The following is a 26,017-nucleotide window of genomic DNA, read 5'->3' as shown; positions in this document are numbered from 1 at the left end:
CAGCCACTGTGTGTTCTTCCAGCCTGCCTGTAGTATATTTTTAGCACAGGCTGCATTCACTGTGTGCTTTGAACAAAGCTAAATACAATTAAACAGTTTTACAAATATATCCATCTAAATTGTTATTTGCACCTTATATTTCAATCCTAACTATCTTTATTTAGTGACCTTCCTCCCCACCGGACTCTTGTAGTGCTTATAAAACAGTTAACAGAAGTCTTGCCTAATTCTAAAGCGCTTGGGAAACTTGTGAATGAAGGAAAGCACTAGGCTCCTTCCCAACACCGGTATAGGTACTTTGCCACCACTGGCACAATGAGTACGTTTTTAGAGTTTTTACAATAAGTCAATGCTTCAGCTATAGTGCGTACCCGTGCTGCACTTAGGAGAGGCTTTATATATTGTTGTCTTAATGCACTAAGATTAGGACACAAAAACATAAAGTGGGCCATGGTTTCCTCCTCATATTGATATAAGGGACAAATGCCTGAGCCTTCCAAACCCCATGATTTTATAAATGAGGCATCCCGCAGGGTTCCCAACCTAAAGGCCAGTTATAGTGCCCGTGCAAAGGGTGGGCTGATTTGATCAAGACACACTTCATATCCCAAATCTCCTTTGGTAGCCAAATAACATGGTCCCAGTTTCAATTTACTACTCCCCTCTACCTTCTTTATTCTTGTATAGAAAACCATGGCCCTCTTTACTCTACCAATTTCAATTCGATCAACATCAGCAGGAACCGTCATTAGAGCGATTTCTTTGAGCTCGGAAAGAGTGTCCTTGACATGCTTCACCCAAAGCAGACTCGACCCCCCGCCAAGCTCTTGACATGGTCATAGGCTTCCCTCTTTCTCACTTTCCCCCAAAAGCTCACTGTCTCCAGAGCTCTGGTCCTCTCTAGGCTGGACTATTCCAACAGCCTCTTTCTAAATCATCCTTCCTCTACTCTTCGACCTTTACAACTTATCCAGAACAGGACTGTGCGACTTGTCCTTGGCCTCAAGTCCAGTGATCGTATCTTTCCAGCTCTGAAATCTCTTAACTGGCTCCCCATGGCTGCAAGGATCAACTTCAAAACCATCTGCATTGTCCACAAGGCTTTCTGGGGCCTGGAACCGCTCTACCTCTAACTTCTCTTCCAAAACATCTTGCTTCTCAAGCTCTCCACTCATCCACCTCCAACTCTATGAGGGTCAGACTCTTCTCCAAGCAGAGAGTTGGGGCCAGATCTATCTCCTTGGCTGGGGCATCTCACTGGAAAAGCCTCCCTGCCTCTCTCAAACTTGAACAGAACCCACACCAGTTCTGGAAGCAACTCAAGGCCTTCCTTTTCGCTTCCACTTTCTCTCTTCCTCGCCCCATCTGATGCACCTGACTGCTCTGTGCACTGGTCACCTAGTCACCCTCTGAACTCAGGCCCAGGCTCCTGCATGTTCAGTTGCCCTTACACTGCCTCAGGGCTCCCCAGCACTTAAGGGTCTGTATCTGCTGCACTTATGAGCCACCTGCTGGCTGCACTTGTAAGTTAACTGCACTTCTGCCTTCCCTTCCACCCTGGCACTTCTCCCCTTTCCCGCACTTGCATGATCTGAATGACACAAGGCCTAGTAAGATCATTATTTCGTCCTCCCTTGTTTCCCATTCCTTGTCTTGTCGCGCCTAGAAACACTTGTGTACAGGCACATTATAAATGCCACATCATATCACATACTTCACAAGCCCTTTGTTTTCATTTAGGCAAAGCCAATACAGCAGGTGGTGAAACTTGGCCGCATCAGCAATGGGGGAGATGTCGCAGTGGGGGAGATGTCACTCTCAAATTGCAATAAAATGTTCAGGGTACTGTGGGGTGCATTTAAGGCCCTGAAACAGAAATCCCCTCTACCTGAAACCGCTTTTAAACACTGGCCTGAATAACGGCCGTGCTTTGCTTTCACTGTCACATGAGTGGCAAGCATTTGGGCACTGCAACCCAAAAATGGCCTTTAATTTGCTTTTATTCCATTTGAATGACCAGAAGCTAAACATTGCACCAAAAATGGCCCTGCTTTGCTTATTATTGCATCTGAATAACAAGAAGTTAAACGCTGCATCCAAAATGCCCTTGCTGTACTTTTATTTCACATAAGGGGCAAGAATTTCAACACACCAAACGGCTTGACTTTTTCTTTTATTCTGAGTTAAATCAAAGAACCCTGTGCAAGGGTGCCTACCCCTCATCATAAAGGGACCAACAGAAAATGCAAACTCACTCCAAAAGGACAAATGAGAGAACGCTGACCTGCAAAACAGGAGTTTAAGCATTCTGTCTTGCACACGTGTAAAGAAATAAAGTAATGACTTTAAACGCCACTGTGAAAGGAAAGGCTCACAAATACCGGAAAAAAACGTTTTTGGGCTCGAGCAGAAAACTTCTCACGTAACAGCCCCACTTCCCACTGAAAGTCGCACATACAAGTGAATCAGCCAGCATTGACATGTGATGCACTGAGGGCGTCATAATTCCCTGCTCTGCCAGACTTAAAGGCAGGGGCTCGGGAGTTCAAGGGAAGCAAGTGTGGCTAAAAACTTGACTCAGAGGTGTGAGTTCCTTGTGCAACCACTCCCAAAAAGGAACTGACAAACTTCAAAGAGGTCATAAAAATCTTTGGTTGCAAGCCAACCCAGGAAGACAGTGGGCTGTGGGGGATGATGCGCGCCTCCCACAAAGAAGGACAGATCCTTTCAATTGACATTTAAAGATTGATTTCAATGTAGGCATTTTTCGCAGCAGTCAGAATAAGTAGTAATTTCATTTATGCTATTTCTCAATGCAATTCCCAGGCAGTATTTAGAGACTATGTGCATGTTCCTAAGACTTTGTCGACTGAAATGGTCAGTAAAAACTAGTTTCTGGCATATTTAAAAATGGGACAAATATGACAGTTGTTGGAAAGATGGAGATGGACATTATGAACACGCTTGATCATCAATGTTTAGCCTGTGTATGTTAGCCTATTCCTTTGGTAAACCTCTCAGTATCTTGTGTCAATCCTCTCCTCTATCTCTATCTCTACCTGTGGTGTTCCCCAGGTGTCTAAGCTCTCTCCCTGCCTGCTTAACCAATACCTGGCACTTCTTGACCACCGCGTTGGTGTGTTCAGCCCTAACCTCCAGTGCTATGCGGATGACACTCAGCTTATTTTCAGGCTACCCTCAGCTACCTCCTCTTCCTCTCTCATCTCTGACTGTCTGTCCAACATCCAGGAGTGGTGTGCTGCCAATGATCTCTGCCTTAATGCCAGTAAGACTGAGATTCTACTCATCGGCACACCTGCTCCCTCTTTTCCTGTCACTCTCTGGCCAGCCCCTCTTGGCCCTCTTCTTGTGCCCACCTGTGAGGCTAAAAACCTGGGAGTCATCTTCGACTCCACACTCTCCTTCTCTCCTCCCATCTCTGACGTCTCTAAGAAGTCACACTACCAGCTGCACTTCCTCAGAGGTATTCTTCCTTTCCTCTCCTTCCCCCAGAAGCTCACTGTCTCCAGAGCTCTGGTTCTCTCTAGGCTGGACTACTGCAACAGCCTCTTTCTAAATCTTCCTGCCTCTACTCTCTGCCCTCTGCAACTTATTCAGAACAGAACTGCAAGACTTGTCCTTGGCCTCAAGCCCAGGGATTGTATCTCTCCAGGACTGAAAGCCTTGCACTGGCTCCCAGTGGCTGCAAGGATTAAGTTCAAAACCATCTGCATTATCCACAAGGCTTTCTGGGGCCTGGGGCCTCAATACCTTCAATTCTAAATATCTTCCTTCCTGGAGCTCTTCGCTCATCCGCCTCCAACTCCCTCGGGGTCAGGTGCTTCTCAAGCAATGAGGTGATGGTAGATCTCTCCCTTCAGCTGGGGCCGCCCTCTGGAACAGCCTCCCTGCCTCACTGAAACTTGAGGAGAACCATCTCCAGTTCCGGAAGCACCTCAAAACCTTTCTCTTTGCCTCTGCTTTTTCTCCTCCTCTCCTGAACCCCTGGCTGAAACTGCACTGGTTACCTGGCCATCCTCTGATCTCGGGCCCAGGTCCCCTCCACCGCCATTCGCACACCTGCACTTTCCTTCCTGGCAACCCCCGCACTCTGGACTGTCGCTGTATCCCTAGAGTCCCTCTACCAGAACTTGACACCAGATTTCTGCAGTTACCCTTGCACTTGCCACCAGCTGGCCGTACTTACTTTGTTATTAGTCTAGTATCCCATGTACTGCACTCTCCCCTCCCCCTCTCCCTTGCACTTTCCTCCTTCCCCCGTCCCATGCACTTGCGCGATCTGAATGACACCTGGCCTAGTAGGATCGCTGTTTGTCTCCCCTCTGTTCCCCCTCCCTTGCCTTGTTGCGCCTTGAAACACTTGTGTATAGGCGCGTTATAAATGCCATATCATATCATATCTGTGTAAATCCTTAGCATATTCTTAAGTAAATCAATGAATTCCCCCATTGAAATTCACGGTACAAGTTGGTTAAAATTCGAAATCAACCCCCCTTGTTCCTTGTGTCTTTCTTTAATAATTATAGTCATTAAAGTATTGCTTCAAAAGAATTAGTCTCCTTGTAACTGAAAACCGAATTTTCCCGTGTATTGTGTGCATTACCCCACACATTTTTATTTGTATCTATCATATTGAAAACCCCAAACCATAGTCCCATTGAGAGCAATCCCTTTTGACTACAAGTTTATCTGTTTTGTGTCTCCGTCCTTGTAAATGAAAATCGATTTTCCTATTCCGAGCTATACCCTTTCTTGAATTGCCTGTCATTGTAAATCATGTGTAAAATGAATTTCCATTTGCCATTGGATTTTTTCGTTTGCATTTGCTTTCGTCCCCAAAACAGATTTTCCTACCTTATTCCTACGTTGTCTTGGTGTGCTGATTAGTAGTCTCTAAACTTCCCAATCTCCTCAAGTGTAGCAACCTGAATTTCCATTAATTCTCTCCCGTAGCCGTGTGAGAAATAATCAAAATCCAATTCTGCCTTTTTGTTTCCAAAAAGGGGTTTTCACTTACTTTGCTGGCTTCCCATCCTGGGGTGGTTGTTACGCTCACCTGGTATCCACGGGGACGCCACCCAGCCGTAGGGACTCTGGTATCCTTCTCTGCGGTTCCCAGGTGTGACCAGCGGGGAAGTTCTACCTGGAATACAGGTGGGCAATGTTCAAGACTGGGCAACTGGGGTAAGCAGCCCCCACCACTCTGTATGCCCACAGCCCCTCTGGACCTCTCCTCACCTTGGTGTAAATTCAGATGTGCTCTCCGTCCTGCCTTCTTGGCAGGGGTGCGTTGTCCTTTGTGGGCAAATGCGATCTAGTTACTTCACTGATGCCGGCCCGCTTTGAGTCTTTCAGGTAGGTCTTATTGCTATTATATATTGTTGTTATTCTTGCATGCCTTTCTTGGTTTAATAAATGTCTCTTTCTCTTCCTTAGGTGCGCGGAAGTCCAATGTGATGCAGTGGCTAAATTGGGTCTCGCTGGTAAATGATGGCGTATAAAGAGCGCTATGATGCGGTAAGTAGGCGCTATGCGCAGCGCTACGATGCCTTGCCTTTGCTAACCTGTTGTCTTTTCTTTCCCATAGATCGCGGAGCTCACCCAGTGTATGAAATCCCGAGGCGATGCTGGTCGAGGGGCGACTTCTGAGGTAAGCTTTTCGCCACAGTTCGTTATGTTGTTAAAGTGTCTAATGTCTTGTTTCTTCCTTTTTTGCAGATCCGTCGGTCCGGGAGATGTGGTGTTCCCAGGATGCTGTTCGCAGGAGCTGTGGGCAGCTAACGGTGAAAATTACAGGGAAGCTGCTGCTGCTAACGATGTCCTTTTGTCTCTTTACAGATGCTGTTCTTCCGAGGTTCGCGGGTACAGCTGAACACGATGAGCGTCACGTTGCAAGATTGCAAAGTAACGCGAAGCGTGTTATCCAAGTCGGGTGTGGTTTAAATAGCTTCAAGAAAGTAGTCCAGGTAAAGTAGTTCCTAGGCTACCACACCCAAAACACTATACCACATAGCTTGGTTCCAAGGAGCCAAGCTATGTGGATGCCTCCATGTTGGCTGGCACTTGAAATAAAGTAGTTCCCTAAACACAAGTCTTTATTACGTATGAGCCTGGTGCCAAAGGCGCCAGTACTGGCCCCAAGAGGGCCTGGGCAAAGGATGCCTAAGTTTGTTGGAGACCTGAGCCAAGACCCCTCCTGGCCCATGGGCTTGCCAGGGGGGGTTTCTGGATGTGGGTCGTGACAGTGGTGGGCTTTATTCCAAATCTGATTTTTCTCTCTCTATCCTTACTCCTTGCCACTGCCTTCCACTCAAAGGAATAAATTAGCTGATGTTTGGGGGAGTGGTAAACCTTGATGCTATCTATTTCTAAAAACTGCTCTTTTTCTGAGTTGCCATTAAAGATTGTGAGAAATGTAACTCTATATCCTAACCAAATTGTTTTGTACAGATTAGTGCAATTGTGTACCACAATTAGTGGTTGTAAAATTGTTTGATTTTCATTTTTCATTAAATAATAAATTAATAAATATCTCATTGATACACACTGGCATGATTCCTGATCCATTGTGACACAGGGTGTTTGTGGAGGTTGGGTGCGAGACGGGTGGAGGCCTACTCAAATACAAGAACCTGTGGTTTATTAAAAATATAAAGCGCTTTATTGTACGCCACATTCATTGTCGGGGAAGGAGTCCCTGGCTGGAGTGTGGTGTGTAATAAAACCTGTTACAAAGTGGGGGCTCGTCCAGGATTGACATAAGTGTTTTTACCCGTGTCAGCATAGCACAGCAGACCAGCACATTGAAGTATTGTACATTTAGTGGATGCTAAACTGTGTTACACTGTGAAGGCACCATCCAGAAACTTGTACCCTAAGTATCAAGCCTGGGTCTCAAATAAAATATTATAACCATAAATTAGGCAAGAGAGGGGTGGAGATTTTGTCCTTGCATAGATAACCCATCAGCAGTAGAACACTCTTCATTAGGAGCACCGTGGAAATTAACATGGCTAGGCAGCACCTTCTGTCCAAATTATTAATTAGAATTAGAGGGGAATGGGTAGAACAAGAACATGAATCCTGCTATCTAGTGTGATGCAACAGGTGACCTCTATGAATATGGATGTGTGGCAGGACAGTGGCCTGTTACATCAAGCCCTGACTGAGTTCGATGACATAACATCAAAGATGAACAAATTAAAATGGGCCATCTCACTGCATACATGTACTTCCACATGTACTTCCACATGATAGTCATGGAAGAAAAGTACCAAGAAAGTGTAACCTCTGTGCAGAATCAGTCTGCACTTTTAGATCAAACGCAGAGTGAGTTAAAGCAGGTAGAGGAAAAATGCGAGAGAGACAAAATTCTGAGTTAGAATTAGGAGACCTCATCAAGCAGCTAAAGGAAGAGTTGGCAGTGCAGCAACACAATAATTCAAAGCAGGAGGCCCATTCATTTGCCCTAAAAGAGGAGTGGCAAGAAAGCGTTGATTCCCTGAAAGAGGGTCAACTCAAATTGAACCAACAAGTGACATACAATAGAGCCTGCTCAGAGGAGATATACATTTGGCAAAATCGGATTAAGCAATTGGAAGAGGAAAATAAGTTAATCATTAAAGAAGTCCATTCCCAAGCAGATTTTGACCAGGAACGCCAGAGGTTGGGTGCTATAAAACAACAGAGAGATAACCTTAGTGAACAGAATTTCACACTGTATCAGGAAAAGGATTGCCTATGCCAGGAAGTGTGCAAATTAAAAACAGACCTGGAGAGAAGTGAGTCATGTTTTCAGGAACTGACTAACATAAAATTAGAGAATGAAAGATTAATGGGGCACATAAGACGAATAGAAGGTGGTCTAGAGCAGACAATACAGACCAATAATATGCAGGGTGTGGAGATGCAGCTCTTGCAACATAAATGGTCTGAGTACTACCAGACAATACAAGAAGCACAGAAAGAAAATGAGGCCCTTTGTGATGAGAACAGGGGACTCCAGAGCCAAGTTGTAGCACAAGGGAAGTTCATAGAAGCCAACAAACCCTGATAGCCGAGCACAAGTCTCTGGCCTTTGCATACTATCAAGAAATAGGGGCTGAGAAAAAGAAATTTGAGAAGTTAGAAAAAGAGTGTGCTAGATTTAATAAGGAACGCCGAACATTTGGAGAGTGGCGGGGCAACCCCTGATCACGGTGTGATGCTCTCTGTAGCAACGGCCTCAAGCCAACTTACCACCCTGTATGTGCAAGGCACTGCTAACTTCATGTCCACAGGTTAACAAGAACCGGGAACTATGAGGCAGCCAGACTGAATTAGGCCCAGCATGATTGAGCCCAGCATGAGTGAGCCCAGCATGACTGAGATGGCAGGCCAGCGTCAGTCAGGGATTGATGGGCGCGCATCCCTGTTTAGGTTCAAAAATATTGTGGCTGATGTATCTTACCAGGAAGACTGCTATGAAGAGAAAATCAGAGTGTTAGATTGGCAGAAACATCAGCTACAAAGGAACCACCTGGTCCACTTTGCAGCTAAAAATGAGTCTGAGTTTAGGCCCCAAAACAGCATCTGGAAAACCTCCACTCAATCAAGGAGGTGGGAGGAGTTCTCCACCAACCCCGGAAGAAGGGAGGAGTCAGATGAATACACCCCAGTGCGTAAGAGGGAGTCCAAGGGAAGTGACCCAGAGAGCCCACAATACAACAAGGGTGAAGAGACTAGGCCCCATCACTCTGGGCTCAAAGAATCAGGGAGAGCCTAGAGGATAGGGATGGGACCTCAGATAGCAGCAGCTCTGAGTCTGAGGGTGAATGGACTCAGGTGCAGCAAAAAAAGAAGGTTGCACAACAAAAAATAACTTTTGTAAAAGACCCCATTAGACAAATAAAAGCCATTAGAAACTTCATGACCTTGTACCATAAAAATGCTGAGTATTCTGGGAGCATCTGGAGATGTATGAGCAGATGATGATGTCATTTGGCATTAAAAATGATCAGAATTCTATGGAGTTTGCCAAATGGACATTCTAACCAGAATACTCCAGCTTCTTTACAGGACCGAAGGATCAGAACCATTCAAGGTGGTCTACCTACAAGGCGGCCATCTTGAAGAACTTCTCTGTGCACCGAAACCCCCAGGAGGCTCGCAAGGCGGCCTACAATCTACAGTGCAGAGAGGATCAGGCCCGAGGGAATTTGTCCAAGAATTAAAGCGGGCATTTGCACAAACCACTAGGTTGGTGCGCACAAACAGTAGGGAGTTCGTCAATACCTATTTCCATGCACTTCCTAAGTACATTATGACGCAACTGGTTAGGGACTTCGACGAAGAAAGGACCCTGTACTGGGTAATAGAGCAAGCTACTCCGATCTATGAGGTCCAAAAGCCAGTTGAAAACAAGAATTCCCCAAAAACCCTCCATACTCTCCCTGCTTTCAGGCATCTAAACCATCAAATCCGGGAGATGGGAGGCCAATGGTGGAGGGATACCAGGGAAATCCTCAATACACAAGTTACTCTGGGAGAAGGGACAGTTACCCTTCCCAAGAGCAACAAAGGCTTGACCCAAAACCCCTGTATCAGCCAGAGAGGGTGTCACAACTGGAGCATCAGGTCCAGAGCTTGACCCAAGACCTGAGTCGCGTGTTGAGGGCTCAGCAGAACCCTCACATGAACGCGGCTTCTCAGAACAGCTCAAACCAAGGGTCTGGCCCCCTGGAACAATGACGGGGAGAGAACCTCGACAACAAACAGGTTCGAGAGGAGGCGGCTCGGGAGGAAGGGGAATGCAAGGCCCTAGAAGAAGCTTCCTTCCTCAACCGTGAAAGGTCCCTGGAAACCTCTGAACTTAAACCCAAATCTCCTACCCCTGAAAAGCTGCATTCTAGGGAACAGAGGGTAAGTAGGCGAAACCAAGGCACAAACAAGGCCCAATTTGTGGAGAAAGTCTGTGCACTCCGGTTTGAAGGGGAAGAATCCTTGGAGGATACTGGGAAGAAAGTTTTCTCTTTCAAGGATGGGGAGATTCCTCCCAAAGAAAAATGGGTCCAAAAAGAGAATAATTCAGACTGGGTAGGTATGGGGACTGACCTAGAACCACCTATCCCTGAACCTCAGAAAGGTCATCCTGAGAGCTCAGCAGTAAATGAGGGATCCTCCCCCAAACCAATTCAGGTGACTGTCTCCAGGAAAAGGGGGACAGCACAGAATCAGGGGGAAAGGGGATTCCCAAATCCCCCAAACCGAGTCAAGTAACTGTCTGTAGGAAGAGGGGGACAGCACAGAATCAAGAGAAAAAGGGGATACCAAAACTCCCCAAATCTCAGAATGCCAAATTTTCTTCACAGATTCCCAAACTCTGACACAAAAACCAGCCCCAGATCCCACGGTCCAAAATAAATAAAATAACTTCCCAGCTGACCAAAATGCCCATTTCCTTTGCCCCCAGGAGGAGAAAGAAGGTAGGTTCTATACCCCCGTCCGGGTGCAAGGGCAGTGTGCAATTTCGGCGCTGGTGGACACCAGATCCCAAGCCACTCTTCTGTCCAAAAGGGCATTTGAACAACTTAATTGAGGAAGGGGGGAGAGTCACCAAATTCCCCTCAAACCTCATCCTGGACAACTCCAGAACTTCAACGGGAATAACATTCCCGTCGAGGGGACTGCGGATTTGGAGATCAAAATTGGGCGACACAAGGTGAAACACCCGGTCATAGTCGTGACTCCAGAGGGGACCCCCTGTCTCTTAGGGAATGACCTCCTTCGGAGGTTGTATCCACTAATAGACTGTGTGAACACGGTCCTCGGGACCCAGACTAACTGGCCAATAAAATTAAAACAGAGCACCAACTATGTAAGTCTAAATGGCACGTGCCACATGGTTGAGCAGCGAACTGACAAAATTGAGTTCCATTTTGAGGAACAATCAAGTCCCTGACATCACTGTAATTGCTGTAGGACAACAAACTGGTGATGGGAATCCTTCTCCATTCCTGAAAATTAACCTTCCTTCCAGTTCCAAGTGGCATTCCACACTGGAAGGAAATACACTGAAATGTTATACTGATCCACAATTTGAAAACCCAAATCCCATGATGAAAAGTGATGAGAAACCAGATCAAAGCTTGGCCGATATTCAGAAAAAGGGTGAACAGCTGTTTCTCCCCATTCAGATAAATGATTGGGGGGAGCCTGTTCTTGTCAGAGTATGCCAGAATAATGGAAAAAGCTTCATCAGCGAAGCGTTATTCAGGAAACTCCCGAAAACTCAGATCATTCCCACATTTAAAATGATTGATAAGTGCGAAGTGGGCCTTGAACCTCCCAATTCCAAACATCCCCTGCCTAGCAGGTGCATGCTCCAAATCTCCATTGGTGGTAAGAACACAGAGCATAATTGTTGGGTTGTGCGAGATGTCCGCCCTGACTTCTACTTAGGCAGTGATATTCTCAATCGATTCGCTATTCATTTGGACCTCTTCAATTACAATGCCTGGTCCCGACTGGGGGGCAATCCCATGGGCTTTGACAATCCTGAAAAGGCATTTCGGACAGCTCAATTGCTACCGTATGCAGTTGAAATTCAAATTGGAGAGGAGGTCACCATCCCAGGACGGACCTGACAATTCCCAATCACCCTAAAAATTAAGAGAGGAGAGAAACTCCAAAACCCGGATGCTTATGTACATTTAAACCATCATCTCCAACAGCAGGAGTTGGGTTGAACCCGACACCATTAGTTGACTTAGAACACAACACCATTCCAATATTGGTGGATAACAGCAACCCTAGGAGTATCACTCTGGGTGCAGACATCTTTATTGGAATGGCCAATTTCTCTGTTGACTCAGAGAATGAAATCATAGCACAGATCCCAAATGACAGCTATGACTGTGACAATGACATACCGCCAGAAAAGATCCTCAGCCGGCAAGCGGGGAATTTCTTGGTGTACTCTTCCTGCCCTTACGGGGGGGAAGAGGTAACCTGTAACACCAGGAAGAATGAGGTGATATTCCAGATCCACAGTGACTGCCTCTCCTACCTGAAACCTCTTGTCCAGGCCAACACCATAACCAGAGATATCTCCACGCAGCTGGAGGATACCGCTGAGATTGTAAAACCCAAGGTCTCTCCAGGCTTCAGGCAGATGGTTGAGGAAAGGGTAAACCTTGCTGATGCCTGTGAGACCGAGGAGCAAAAGCAAAAGCTGAAGCAGGTGTTTTTAGATTTTCAAGAAATATTTGCTGTGGACTCGTACGACTGTGGTCGCACCGAGATACACTCTACATCCATACCCACAGACCCTGGGATGACTCCCGTATTCGTGAAGCAGTATAGGTTGCCTCTCGCATCCATGGAGTCACTCACGGAAATCATAAAGAACCTAGAGTCCCACGGGATAATTCATCCAGTCCACAGTACCTTTAACAATCCGGTACGGGGGATACTAAAGAAAGGGGGTGCCAGGCCATACCCCCAACCCAGAGAGGGAAGAGGATACCAGAGTGCCCACTCCCTGAGGAAGGAAAATTCTGCCGAAGGAAACCCCACTCTGCCCTACTCTTCCCCACCAGAAAATCAGGGATGAGCAGGGGGGGATCTGTGGGGTGCATTTAAGGCCCTGAAACAGAAATCCCCACTACCTAAAATCGCATTTAAACATCTCCCTGAAAAACGGCTGTGCTTTGATTTCCCTGTCACATGAGTGGCAAGCATTTGGACACTGCAGCCCAAAAATGGCCATGCTTTGCTTTTATTCCATTTGAATGACCAAAAGTTAAACATTGCATCAAAACTGGCCCTGCTTTGCATATTATTTCATCTGAATGACAAGAAGCTAAACATTGCACCAAAAACAGCCCTGCTTTGCTTATTATTTTATCTGAATAACAAGAAGTTAAACACTGCATCCAAAATGCCCTTGCTGTACTTTTATTTCACATAAGGGGCAAGAATGTCAACACTCCAACCAGAAACAGCTTTGTTTTCCTTTTCATTTGAACATCTGCCATTTTAAAACATTGAAAATGAAAAACGGCTTGGCTTTTTCTTTTATTCTGTGTCAAATCAAAGAACCCTGTGGAAGGGGGCCTACCCCTCATCATCAAGGGACCAACAGAAACTGCAAACTCACTCCAAAAGGAGAAATTAGAGAACTGTGACCTGCTAAACAGGAGTTTAAACATTCTAAGCAAACGGCTTGCACACGTGTAAAAAAATTAAGTAATGAATTTGAAAAGCCACTGTGAAAGAATAGCTTTGCTCGCACAGAAATGTCAGTGAAATATGCTGTGGGAGGTGGGGGGGGGTTGATTAAGCAAGGTACATTATGTTCCCACCCACAAGACCTCAATCACCTGGGAAGAGGCTCACAAATACCGGAAAAAACAGTTTTTGGGCTCGAGCAGGAAACTTCTCACGTGACAGCCTCGTTTCCCACTGAAAGCCACACCTACAAGGGAATCAGCCTGCATTGACATGTGACGCACTGAGGGTGTTATAATTCCCTGCTCAGCCAGACATAAAGGCAGGGTCTTGGGAGTCCAAGGGAAGCAAATGTGGCCTCAAACTTGATTCAGAGGTGTGAGTTCCTCCTGCACCTACTCCCAAAGAGGAACTGACAAACTTCAAAGAGGGTCATAAAAATCTTTGGTTGCAAGCCAACCCAGGAACACAGTGGGCTGTGGGGATGATGTGCCCCTCCAACAAAGGAGGACAGATCCTTTCAATTGACATTTAAAGATTGATTTCAATTTAGGCATTTTTCGCAGCACTCAGAATAAGTAGTAATTTCATTTTATGCTATTTCTCAATGCAATTTCCAGGTGGTGCTTTAGAGACTACGTGCATGTTCCTAGGACTTTGTGGACTGAAATGGTCAGTAAAAACTAGTTTCTGGCTGATTTAAAAACGGGACAAATATGACAGTTGGTGGAAAGATGGAGATGTACATTATGAACATGCTTGATCATTTGCAGATTTATAACTATTATATATTGTGTGAAAAGGACACAAATGCACTAAATTGCCATGCTACATCGTACGGATTTGGCAATCGATTTATCTAACTCCCCATGACCAGCCACAACTGCATATCTGGTTCACATGGTTGGGGCTAGTATAAGTATGAAGTTATGAGGAATAACTCAGTTTTGATAAAAAGTTGACCTGAGGCCAAAGAACTATAATAAATGCCAAACAGACAGATGGTGCTCTCTCCCCTTGAGCCAATGATTCCAGGGGGCGGAGAGAGGAATGGTACACTGTCCTATCCGGGGGTTAGGAGTAATCAGAGAGTACTCCCCCTAGATTGCAAAAGGCAGTGATGTCATTTGGCTATATACGGAGGAACTGTACCAGACACAGGGATACAAAAATCCAGGGAGAGAGGAGAAGGAGGACGGAGAGGAGCTAGCTGAACCATACCAAGGAGAGTACAGTGACCAGACCCCTTGCCTAGCTGAACCAAACCAAACCAAAGAGAGTGTAGTGACCAGACCCCTTGCCCAGTTGTCCAGAGGGTCCTGAGATCCAGCTGACTTTCCAGAATCCCAAACCAATGCTTACTTTGTAAGTAGCAAATAACCCCAGCCCTAAATTGCATAAACCCTTCCTTTTGTAGCACTGCACCCATTGAAATACCCATAGAAAGCCCCATTAAAACACCCCATTGACAATCTCACATTGCTAGTGTAATTCAGTCACCTTCCCGTAGAAGAAGCTGTGTTTAGCCTGTGTATGTTAGCCTATTCCTTTGGTAAACCTCTCAGTATCTGTGTAAATCCTTAGCATATTTTTAAGTAAATCAATTAATTCCCCCATTAAAATTCACGGTACAAGTTGGTTAAAATTAAAAATTAACCCAGTTGTTCCTTATGTGTTTCTTTAATGCTTCAAAAGAATTAGTCTCCTTGTAACTGAAAACCGAATTTGCCCATGTATTGTGTGCATTACCCCACAAATTCTTATTTGCATCTGTCCCATTGAAAACCCCAAACCCTAGTCCCATTGAGAGCAATCCCTTCTGCCTACACGTTTATCTGTTATGTGTCTCTGTCTTGTAAATGAAAACCGATTTTCATATTCTGAGCTATACCCCTTTCTTGAGTTGCCCATCATTGTAAATCCCATGTAAAACGTATTTCCATTTGCCTGTATTTTTCCTTTTGCATTTGCTTTCTTCCCCAAAACCGATTTTCCTACCTTATTCCTACGTTGACTTGGTGGGTGTGCTGATTAGTAGTCTCTAAGCTTCCCTATCTCCTCAAGTGTAGCAACACGAATTTCCCTTCATTCTCTCCCATAGCCGTGTGAGAAATAATCAAAATCTGATTCTGTCGTTTTGCTCAAAAAACGAGTTTTCACTTTCTTTGATGGCTTGACATGCTGGGGTGGTGGGCTTTATTCCAAATCAGATTGTTCTCTCTCTATTGTTACTCCTTGCCACTGACTTCCACTCAACGGAATTAAGTTAGCTGATGTTTGGGGGTGAGTGTTGCAGGGGGGAGTGCTAAACCTTGATGCTATCTATTTCCAAAAACTGCTCTTTTTCTGTGTTGCCATTAAAGATTCTGGGAAGTGTAACTATATATCCTAAACTAATTGTTTTGTACAGATTAGTGCAATTGTGTACCACAACATTAGTGACTGTAAAATTGTTTGATTTTCATTTTTCATTAAATAATAAATTAATGAATATTTTATTGATACACACCGGCCAGATTCCGGGTCCATTGTGACACAGGGTGTTTCTGGAAGTTGGGTGCAAGACAGGTTGGAGGCCTGCTCAAATACAAGAACCTGTGGTTTATTAAAAATAAAAAGAGCTTTATTGTACGCCACATTCATTGTCGGGGAAGGAGTTGCTGGCTGGAGTGTCCCATGTAATAAAACCTGTTATGGTACTCTGCGGTAAAATAAGAAGGCTTTTAATGAATTTATTTTCAACCTTTGTAATTGATTTGATACTTGAAATACCCCAAAGCTCAGCCCCCAATAAAGTGTGGCAGTACATGCTTGATTTTTATAAAAATTCAAGGGCAGGGGTAATTGCATCCCTGCCATACCTATTAAAAAAGGCCTTCACGGCCACACTGTATTTTTCTATTCTAACACATGATGTATTAAGTTGGGCAGTCCACTGTCCGGCCTCATTGAATCTGATCCCTAAATAAACGTACGACGAGACCTTCTGCAGTCTAAAATTCGCCTACCCAAAACCTCTACATTTTGCTGTTTCACAAATTTGGATTTGAAGACCATGGGGCTCATTCTGAGCCTGCCGGCTCGGAAACAACGATGCTGGTAACCTTACCAGCACCGTTGTTTCCTGACCGGCATATTACAGGTCTGCGAACGGCACCCGCCCGCAGAGTATTCCCAGAAGCACCAGCAACGTTAACATAACACTCCCATATAGTCCTGTAGGTCTATATGGGAATGGGGACTTACAATTTCTTGGCGCCTGACTTTCCGGTCTGCCGGGGTTGTAATCCCCCACTGTTTGCGGGAAGTCAGGCACTGGTACATCATTATGGGTCCGGCAGCAACCAACCGGTATCACCCGCAAGGTTACCGCCGGACCCGTAATGAGGCCCCATGCATTTCGTTTTGGCAACATTTAATGACAGTGGGCCTCATTACGGGTCCGGCGGTAACCCTGCCAGTGCTACCGGTGGGTTGCTGCCGGACCCGTAAACATTTCCTGGCAAATTTATCGTTGCCACCGGGCTATTCCTAGTCTGGAGACTGGGAAGTCAGGCGCCGGCAATTTCGTTAGTCCCCATTCCAATAGAGGTAGAGTGCCATAGGCCTCTATGGGAATGGGGACACTGGAGCACCGGCACCGTTCATAACGGTGCCGGTGAGCCTGTGAAAACTCTGCAGGCGGGTGCCATCCCACCCGGCAGGTCTGACCTGGCGGGCGGGAGGACACTCGCCCGGCAGAGTTGTAGTGTGCTGGTCCGGAAACAATGGTGTCGGTAAGCTTACCGGCACTGTTGTTTCGGGACCGGCACACTTATAATGAGGCCCAGTCTTATTTCTTCAGAAACACAGCTGGTGTAGCCTTCAAACCCTGTGGGAGGTTGACAGAAGGTCAGCATAGTCTGCATAGAACAATGCAGGAGGCTTGTCCTTACCCATCTTGGGTGGGTCCAAACATCCAGTCAACTGAGCTGAGATTACCTCCTCGACATAAATGCTGAACAGGAGTGGGGCGAGGACGCAGCCCTGCCTTACCCCCATAGAGACACTAAAGGGCTCTGTGGTCTCACCTCCTAGCCCGTATCCGACGACTGCCTTGTTTGCTGAATGAATAAAGGGAATGCACAGTTGCTATGAGCTGGTGGGGCATTTTTCTTTTATTAAGGACATGTCAAAGGAGGTCTCTTAGCACTGCGTCAAAAGTAGTTTTAAAATCCACATATACGACATACAATTTAACCTTCATCAATACAGTATATTTCTGGACAAGCAAGTACAGGCAAAAGCACTGATCAATCGTAGATTTACCGTGTTGGGATCCTGCTTGCACAGAATTAATAATGTTATTATCATCGTCCCAAGTCTGTACATACTTTAAAATAACTTTTGCAAAATATGAAGTCTGCCATGAAAACACTCACTTTAGCACGATGGTCAGTCACCCCATAGAAAACCCCAAAATAAATAAAGATGTTTTATTGCATAGATATGCTTTAATTAAAACATTATTTTCTAGATGTGCCGATTAGATAGCCCAGTGAATTGAGTACTCGCTGCTCTGATCTGTAGGTTGCAGGTTCGAGTCCCAGCATGGCCAACTCAGCCTTTTATTCTTCCGAGGTCGCTAAATGAGTACAAACTTCGGTTTTGTGATAATGTATGTAAATATATTCTATGTAAAGCGCTTAGGCGTAAACACTATATTAATAACACATCATTAGCACATGAGACAATTATGTATATCAAAAAGAGGAAACACTATGGGCCTCATTCCGAGATTGGAGGTAGCCATGAGGCTATTTGCGCCATGCTTGTCTCCAATACCGGGTCCGGCACCGGTCTTGTTCAATGGGGACTGACCGTGCAGTCCGAACCTGGCGGGACCGGTAAGTCCCCATTGAACAAATCCTTCCCCATTCCCATTGAGCCCCCGTAGGCTCAATGGGAATGTGGAGGGCGCTAATAACGGGCTTGCGAATGGCAAGCCCGTTATTAGAGCCCTGGTCCCTTAGCGGGACCCGTAAGGGACGTGTGGTCAAACCACACGTTCCTTACGGTTCCCTCCAAGGGACCTCGGAATCGGGCGGTAAGGGATTACAGGCACCGGTCTCCTTATTGGTGCCCGGTATCCCTTACCGCCCGACTCGTCATGACCTCCTATATCTCATTATCAAGTAAAAAGCCTGTTGCAAATAGTCAAACATGTGCTTACTTCTTAAACGTGATTATTATGTAGTTACCTCACAGGCAAGCGTCCTTGTTGCTTGCATTTCACTATTTCTGGAAGGATGGTGGCTGGTGGGCTCGCTGATTCTGGACGGCTTGTGCTCCATACGTCCGGCTGGGTGCTGCTCTGGGTTCCCATTGTTCTTGGTTGAAAGGTGCCCTACGCCCATTGTGCTGCTAGAAGCGTATGGTACAGAGTGGTTAATGTTGTATCTGGCAGGGTGATGCCCTGGGTGCTCATCGAGCCACATGTTACTCTGGCTTTCACTGGCACTAGAGACACAGTGTTGTTCTTGGATCCCATTGACGTTGGCGCGTTGCTGACCCTGGTCATCATTCCTTCTGGCACTGTTTGGCTCGATACCAATGGTGTTGTGATGTTGTTGACCTTGGTTCTCATTACTTCTGGTAGTGTGCTGTTGGATCTCGTTGGCATGTGCTAGACCTTGGTTGTCCCTGTTCCTGACACTGTGTTGGCCTCTGTTCTCAGCGTAGAAGGCCAGGTGTTGATGCATGATGATTCTTGCAGGGTTTGTGGCTTGATTCGTGTTGGTGTTGGCTCTGGCAAGGTGCTGGGCTTGGTTGGTCGTGGTAGATTCTTGGTACTCACTGTTACTTGCAGGTACCTGACTGCCACTGTCATCCTGGTGACCAGGGTCTTCACTGTTGCTAACCTCTTCAAGGAATGGGTGAGACAGCACCTGTTCGGTATGTGCAGGTACGCCATGGACCAGCCAAATGTCTACCTGTGTCGTTGGGATATAGGCACCCCGGCCCAATGTCCTTACTCGTTTCAAGAGTCTCCTGGCAGAGTAGTAGGAGTCCAAGTCAGCACTCTTGGGGTTCTGCCCGCTCTCCTCCCAGGCATCCGGCTGTCTGTGGAAAGGGGTCGGGAAGTAGGCAGAACTTGCTCCTAAGAATACCCCCTGAAGAGGGGGCAGATAGGGATCGAACTCCACCCTGGTCCCCCCTAAACTCAGCAGAATAGCGAATTGCAGCAGACCCTCTGTCAGAAAACCTTTCAAGTCCTTCATCTTAACTGCGATTCGACGGGGGTGCTGGCAACTTTCCTTCCAGCCTGCTTAGACTGGTGGTGTACTCAGGGGAGCTGGGCTGGGTTCAGGAATTAGCTGCAAGACAAAGAGCACGCTGCCTTTCTGAAGACACAAAGAGCGCATGCAGTTGACAGAGCCGGTCCGGTGTTGTGTAATATCACACCCAGCGCAGGGCTGCCAACTTGAGGGAGGAGCGGGTGAGGTGCATGGGCGTGCGGCGACAGGAGACATTAACATCGTGGATACCGGCTTCTAAACTCCTTCGCCGCACGTGGGTTCACAAACAAGCACTGGCTGTTCGAACCCATCCTTGCCGTTTGGGTGTGTACTTGGACTTCCACCGAAGTAGACTTTAACACCTGTTTTGTGTGCTTCCACTTTCGCTCTCCACAGGGCTGCTCCGAGAACACACCTAACGCGTTCAGCATAATCTGCCATGCTGCCCAATCAGAACGGGTGGCTGCCTGGTTTCCTGGTTGACAGTTGGGACGCGTTTTGCTTATGTTCGTAGCAGCTGTCCAATCACAAGGGATCTGCAACCAGCCATGTGCTTGGGCATTTGTATATAACCGCATCGCTGCAGGTCAGTGCTCGCGCGCTGCCCTAGGCTCTAGTGGCAGATGCACAGAAGTGCATCTTTACATGTTTCATGAATGCTTAGACTTAGAGGTTACAATGGAAAAAGCGCCCATGGGATGGGGAGGTAGTGCCAGCGGGAGAAGGCAAACGCAGTGGAGAGGGTGCACGAGCCTCGAATGGTACAGTGAGAGCATCAGTGCACGTTTTTAACACAAGCAAATGGGCCAGGGGGACATCGGTGGTTGAAATGTTGAACAGAAAATCAGAGGCAAGTGTACATAAGGTTTGTGATATGACTTAAAGGGGCTATAGCTGCAACGTTACAAAATAGAACTGTTTTTTGTATCACTTCAAAAGGGCATTTGCTGTGATGGGACCTTTTGGCTTACTGCACAAAACACCCAGACCCGCTTAAAGTGGAAAAGGTTGCTTTAAGTTAGCAGGCCAAAGCTTACAAATAACCGCTTACCTGGCTCCCATGGCCTTACAGACTAACAAAATGTTTTAAACAACCAATTAATAATTCAACACTTTCATTTCCCCCAACAAATAAATAATTAAATAGTTCCACTTCCTCCCTGACTATCCCTTGGTCCCTACCATCTCCTTACCACTTCTCAAGGCGTCCTGCTTTCTCCCCGGGGCAATGCCCCTCCAGGTTCAATACCTGTTCCCCCGGTGTAACCCGTTTGTGCAAACAGCAGCACCCCCATCCTTTCCTGCGCTATTCCCCCTTTGTGCTTCCCTCCCCCCACATCTAAAGGGGCAATGGCCCGGCAACCAAACAACTTCAAAACCCATAAAACTCCCCTCTACACCAAACTCCACCACCCTATGACCTGCAGCCAGTCTGACCTGCCACATCAGCAACAGAAATTCTTACATCACAACTTCCCCAACTAATGCCCCAACCTGTCACACAAAAACTACCCCAAAACCAATAAGGACTCTAAACAGAGACTAAAAAAAAGCCATGACAATATGAAAAGGGGGATAACCAGACAGAGACTAAATTAAAAGGACCCCCCCCAAACCACCCTTAGAAATTAAAACCAGTTGCCTGACAGAGAATTAAAAGGGGTTGGGAGGGCGGGATCAAACTCATGTCCCAGCCGTCGCCTGCTCCAGAACCTTCCCTGACCCCTTAAATAACCTGGAGGGCGCTCTATGCGCAGGCCAGCTCACTGGCCTGTGCAGCACCAAAAATCACCCCGGGGGGAAATGCTTTGCGTTCCCCCCGGGGGCCTCCCTTTTGTCTTACTGCTCAAAACACCCAGACTCGCTTATAGTGGAAAAGGTTGCTTTAATGTGACAGGCCAAAGCTTACAAATAACCGCTTACCTGGCTACCATGGCCTTACAGACTAACAAAATGTTTTAAACAACCAATTAATAATTCAACACTTTCATTTTCCCCAACAAATAAATAATTAAATAGTTCCACTTCCTCCCTGACTATCCCTTGGTCGCTACCATCTTCTTACCACTTCTGAAGGCGTTCTGCTTTCTCCCCGGGGCCATGCCCCTCCAGGTTCAATACCTGTTCCCCCGGGGTAGCCCGTTTGTGCAAACAGCACCACCCCCATCCTTTCCCGCGCTATTCCCCCATTGTGCTTCCCTCCCCCACATCTAAAGGGGCCATGCCCCCAGCAACAGAAAAACCCTCCACCGACGTGTTCTTTCTGCCCCACCCCTATAATTTCTTTCTACTTCCAACTCCTTACTATCTCTTCCACCTGCAATATCAAGTCCGCCAGGTAATAACTATTCCCGAAAACTGACAAGTGGACACCATCCTCTCTGAAGATCATGAAGCCTTCATAAAGTATTTCTTTGTGTTCCAAAACCTTTACTGCTGCCAAGGCACAACATTTTACCATCTCTCTATTTATTCCCTTCCTTTACCTGTTCTATTGCTCCCTCACTTCTCGCTCCCCTCCAAACTCTCTGCGGCAACAACTTAGTCCAAACTACAGATGCTTGGGGCCACATTTCCCGGTCCCATTCCAAATCCCTTTTCATTTTTCTAAGAAGAGCCACATCTGTATCTCTTACCAGATCATTTTCCACTGCATGAATGATCACCCCCTCTGGAGACCCGTAGCGTTCCCTCAACCCCACCAACATAGGCAGCAGCTGATCCCAGCGAAGCCCCCCTAAACCTGACCACCTTACCAGAGCCACTTTGTAGCTGCGCCCCAATAGCTTGCCAAAAACCCATCTCTCCACCTCCTTCCCTGCCCACTTCACAATAGAGTGGCCCACAAACCAAATCTGCCTCATCTCCCGCGACCTCCGCACAGCATCTGAAAAAGAAATTACAATGTCACTTTCCAGTCACGACCACCCCACCATATTCCGCCCTCCCCTATACCCCTGACCATATTTGAAACAGCCCCTTTACCCAAGCCCTAATATACCCTTTGTACTTCCCAGCCCTCCACCATCCTAAAGTCTTCACCTTATCAACCGATAAGCCCAAACAGCTACCTTCAAATGCCTTACCCATCCTAAATCAAGAGTTCCACACTCCTCCACCTTTCCCCCACTGCTACTAACACCTTCCTCAGGCAACCCATCCTCACCGGGCCATGTCCTTATTCCCTCTACGGAAACCATCCAAGGTCCTCTCCTACCTGTCTCCCTATACTTCGCACCTTTAATACCCGTCCTTTAAACAATGCACCTACTCCCACTTAGACCCCCAAAATCCACTAATATTATAATGGGAAAAGCGCTGGCCCTTCTAAAACCGAGTGTGGCCCTTTAAGGGCTCCGCACTGCTCCCTGGCGACAGCTCTGCAACACCGCACTCTGCTCCTTATAGAGCTGGCCTGCAGCACGAAGCTGCTGGAAAGCTCTGGCTGACACACCCCTCACTGGAGCACTATCTCTTGCTGTTGGCCCCCGCCGGACTTGCGCCCCCGTGCCCCACTGCCTGACAGGGCCCCCAACCGCACTGGGGCCGAAACGGTCCACAAGGGGGAAAATGCAGCCTGGCGCAGCCAACCCATGGACCTCCTGTCCTGTCACGCACCACCCCACAGCCCCACCAGAATACCCCTAGCCTGCACCAAGACCAGGGCACCCCAAATACCCAATGCCCCCAGGAGCCCCCCTGACGCTCGCAAGCCGACCAGTCCCTTAGTGGAAATCCCACTGCCACGTAGACCACTCACCATGGACCTCGCTAGTGGAACTTGCACCAAAACGCACTTCGCTCCCCCCACCGGAGCCCTCCCCACCAACGCTCGTCACCTGATGAACTGCTGAAACCACAAGGTAAGGGGGGTACCTTATCTACGGTACCCCCACTATGACAAATATATATATATATATATATATATATATATATATATATAGGAAAAGTTGCAACTGTGCCTGCACTTATTTGCGGCAAGATAAATTACTGGTGTATTTCCTTTTGCTATGAATGACAAATCCAAAAGTTCTGTTGTATTTGATAAAGTTTTTTATTTAGAATTTTCAGCCCCTCTTGGATGACACGTGTTTCGGCGTACAACCTGCGCCTTTTTCAAATCCGGGCCTTTAATGTGTCATTACGGTTCACACAAAGAATAATGTTCTTGTTGTAAATGAAGCACTTTTAGTCTTGGGCTCAATCCCACCTGAAAATTCTGATGCTCGCACTCGGGTTTATATATATATATAGTATATAATTTTTTTTTTTAAATACATGCACGGCTAATCCTGCCCATCTGTCCCCAAAAAATCTACTGCTAACACCTCACGTCAGCTAAACTAACCTAAACCCAGGCCCGGAACGCAAGGAAGGCTCAGGAGCGGGCAACCAGGACAAACTCAAGTCCCAACCGTCGCCTGCTCCAGAACCTTCCCTGACCCCTTAAATACCCTGGAGGGCGCTCAATGCGCAGGCCAGCTCGCTGGTCTGTGCAGCGCCAAAAACCACACCGGGGGGAAACACTTTGCGTTCCCCCGGGGCCCCCCTTCGCAGCAAAATTGTATTGCTGAGGTAATACATCTGCATATTTCCTACCAGATCAGGACAGGAATTAGTTTGTAGAGAGAACACGGTATCATCAGCACGTGGATCCAATTTGATTTTGGGAAGGCACTTATCAGCCCGCCCTAGAATTGCAGGTCCTTTATGGGATAAAACCACATTGCCAGTGGCAGCCCCTGGTTTGACATCAGATCATGTTAATGAATGATCATTTGATCGCATCTGGGCTGCTAAGCAACCATACCAAATTCACATAAGCTCAATGGTTTCCTAAAGCAGTGGTGGAGGTAGCTTTTGATGTCAGGTGGGCTCTGAAGGTGGGTTTGGCATTCTAAATAATTCAAGTTCAGTGGCATCCGGTGAATGGCCTACTCCCAAGACTATGCAACCTCCTCCCTGTCAGCATCAGACTAGCCCCCAAGCTCCTACAATTCAGAAAAGAACTCAAGACCCACCTCTTCATTGGAGTGTCTCCTCCTCAGGACCTAGGCCATCACATCTCCCACCCGTGCTAGCTGACTCGCTAGATGGCGTCCGCCCCTTTCCTCCCTGCCACCCTGTACAGCTGTACCCCCCCTCTGTGCCCCTCTGTATCTTAACCCCACTGTATATCTGTTCTGTTGTTACCTCTGAAAGGCAATCTGTTATGCATCTGTACTGCTGTATACCTCTGAAAAGCGCTCCATTGCTTCTTGAAGCTAGGACCACGCTTAATAAATACCATAACAATAATAATAATAATAATGTTTCCCATGGATGGGAATTAATACCTTCCCTGAATTAGAATGAGCAACCCCTTAAAAAAATGTAGGTAGGCTCAGGGGAAGAGGGTTCCCTCTCCGCTCCCGCCATGAACATTCTTCAAATAATCTCGGTTGAAATGGCATGTTTTACAGAACAAGGGGGTAAAAAGCCATCACATTTCTAATTGGTTCTAAGTTTTTCTTCCTGCAACTTTCCATCACTGACTTCAATGGAGTCCAACCGCATAAGTAATGTCCATTTGCTACACTCACTTGCTTCATTCATTTCATTTGGGTCTCACTGGTTAATACCTCTGGCTACCAGTGCAGAAAAAGTGTCTCCCTTTGTTTTTCACCTTCATTTTTACAGTGTAGGACAAGCCACCTTTAGTGGAGTGCTGAGGGAACACTTTTGTGTCCATTTTTCTTTAAATCACCTCCCAGTTATTTTTGTGATCTGTATTGAACAGACTGGCAGCAGTGAACCCTTTTTCATCTTCTCCCCGGTGCACATCCAGGGCCCCTATTTATACCACGATTATGACTTTTTGAGTATCATTCACTCAAAGTATCTGCTCCTCATGGTACAAGACATGTTCTTTGTTCATCTTCTTTGTTGGCCATCTCACTTCTATCGTCGCAGGTTACGAATCACCAAATGAAGGAATGCACTTGTGCAGCAATCCATCTCTAGACTACCAGTCTGGACTGCTTTGTGTGTGTGATGTTGGCACCATTTGGACTCAATCCACACTTCAGCCAGGGTATGTCCTTTTACTCGCAGAATGTGTGGTGACAGACTGTCCCTGAATGGACAGCTTCCACCTCTTTGATTGTTCCAGGTCCTTTCCATAGGTGGGTTTGGTCAGATCTCAGCCCAAGATCTGGATAAAAGCAGAGGATTGGGTGCCATTGAGGTCATTGACCAGCTGGAGGACTGCTACTGCAATCAGCGTTGGCCAAGCCAACCACCGCATTCTGGACCTTGGCCTTCAACTCGACTAGGAAGCATGGAACCGGGTGCCTTCCTCTGGACTGGGGAGACGAAGCAGTTGGAAGCACCGCTCTGCATCCATCACTTTTGCAAGGTCGGAATCGTCACAGAGTCTGCATTTGATCTGCACCAAATGAAATTGGACTGCAGCTTTGTACAGGTTCCTTTATGCTTCAATGCTGGAAACTTTGTTGGACCACATCAAC

The 26,017-nt window shown here is 46.8% G+C and overlaps 1 protein-coding gene across 1 annotated transcript in view; it reads right to left on the bottom strand.

The window, feature by feature from the left end:
- Positions 1–19,847, bottom strand: part of NFE2L3 (NFE2 like bZIP transcription factor 3) — a 107,584-nt gene extending 87,737 nt beyond the window's left edge. The window contains exon 1 of the mRNA XM_069648206.1: positions 18,471–19,847. Within this exon, the coding sequence (XP_069504307.1) occupies positions 18,471–19,490 (1,020 nt within the window). The 5' untranslated portion in view covers positions 19,491–19,847. The remainder of the gene's footprint in view (positions 1–18,470) is intronic.
- Between the last annotated feature and the right edge of the window lie 6,170 nt (positions 19,848–26,017).

This window comes from Ambystoma mexicanum, chromosome 2q (genome assembly GCF_040938575.1).
Source record: "Ambystoma mexicanum isolate Mex_15411 chromosome 2q, UKY_AmexF1_1, whole genome shotgun sequence".
NCBI classification, from domain to species: Eukaryota; Metazoa; Chordata; class Amphibia; order Caudata; family Ambystomatidae; genus Ambystoma; species Ambystoma mexicanum.
Note: the sequence above shows the minus strand (reverse complement) of the source record. Positions and strands in the feature narration are given on the sequence as shown.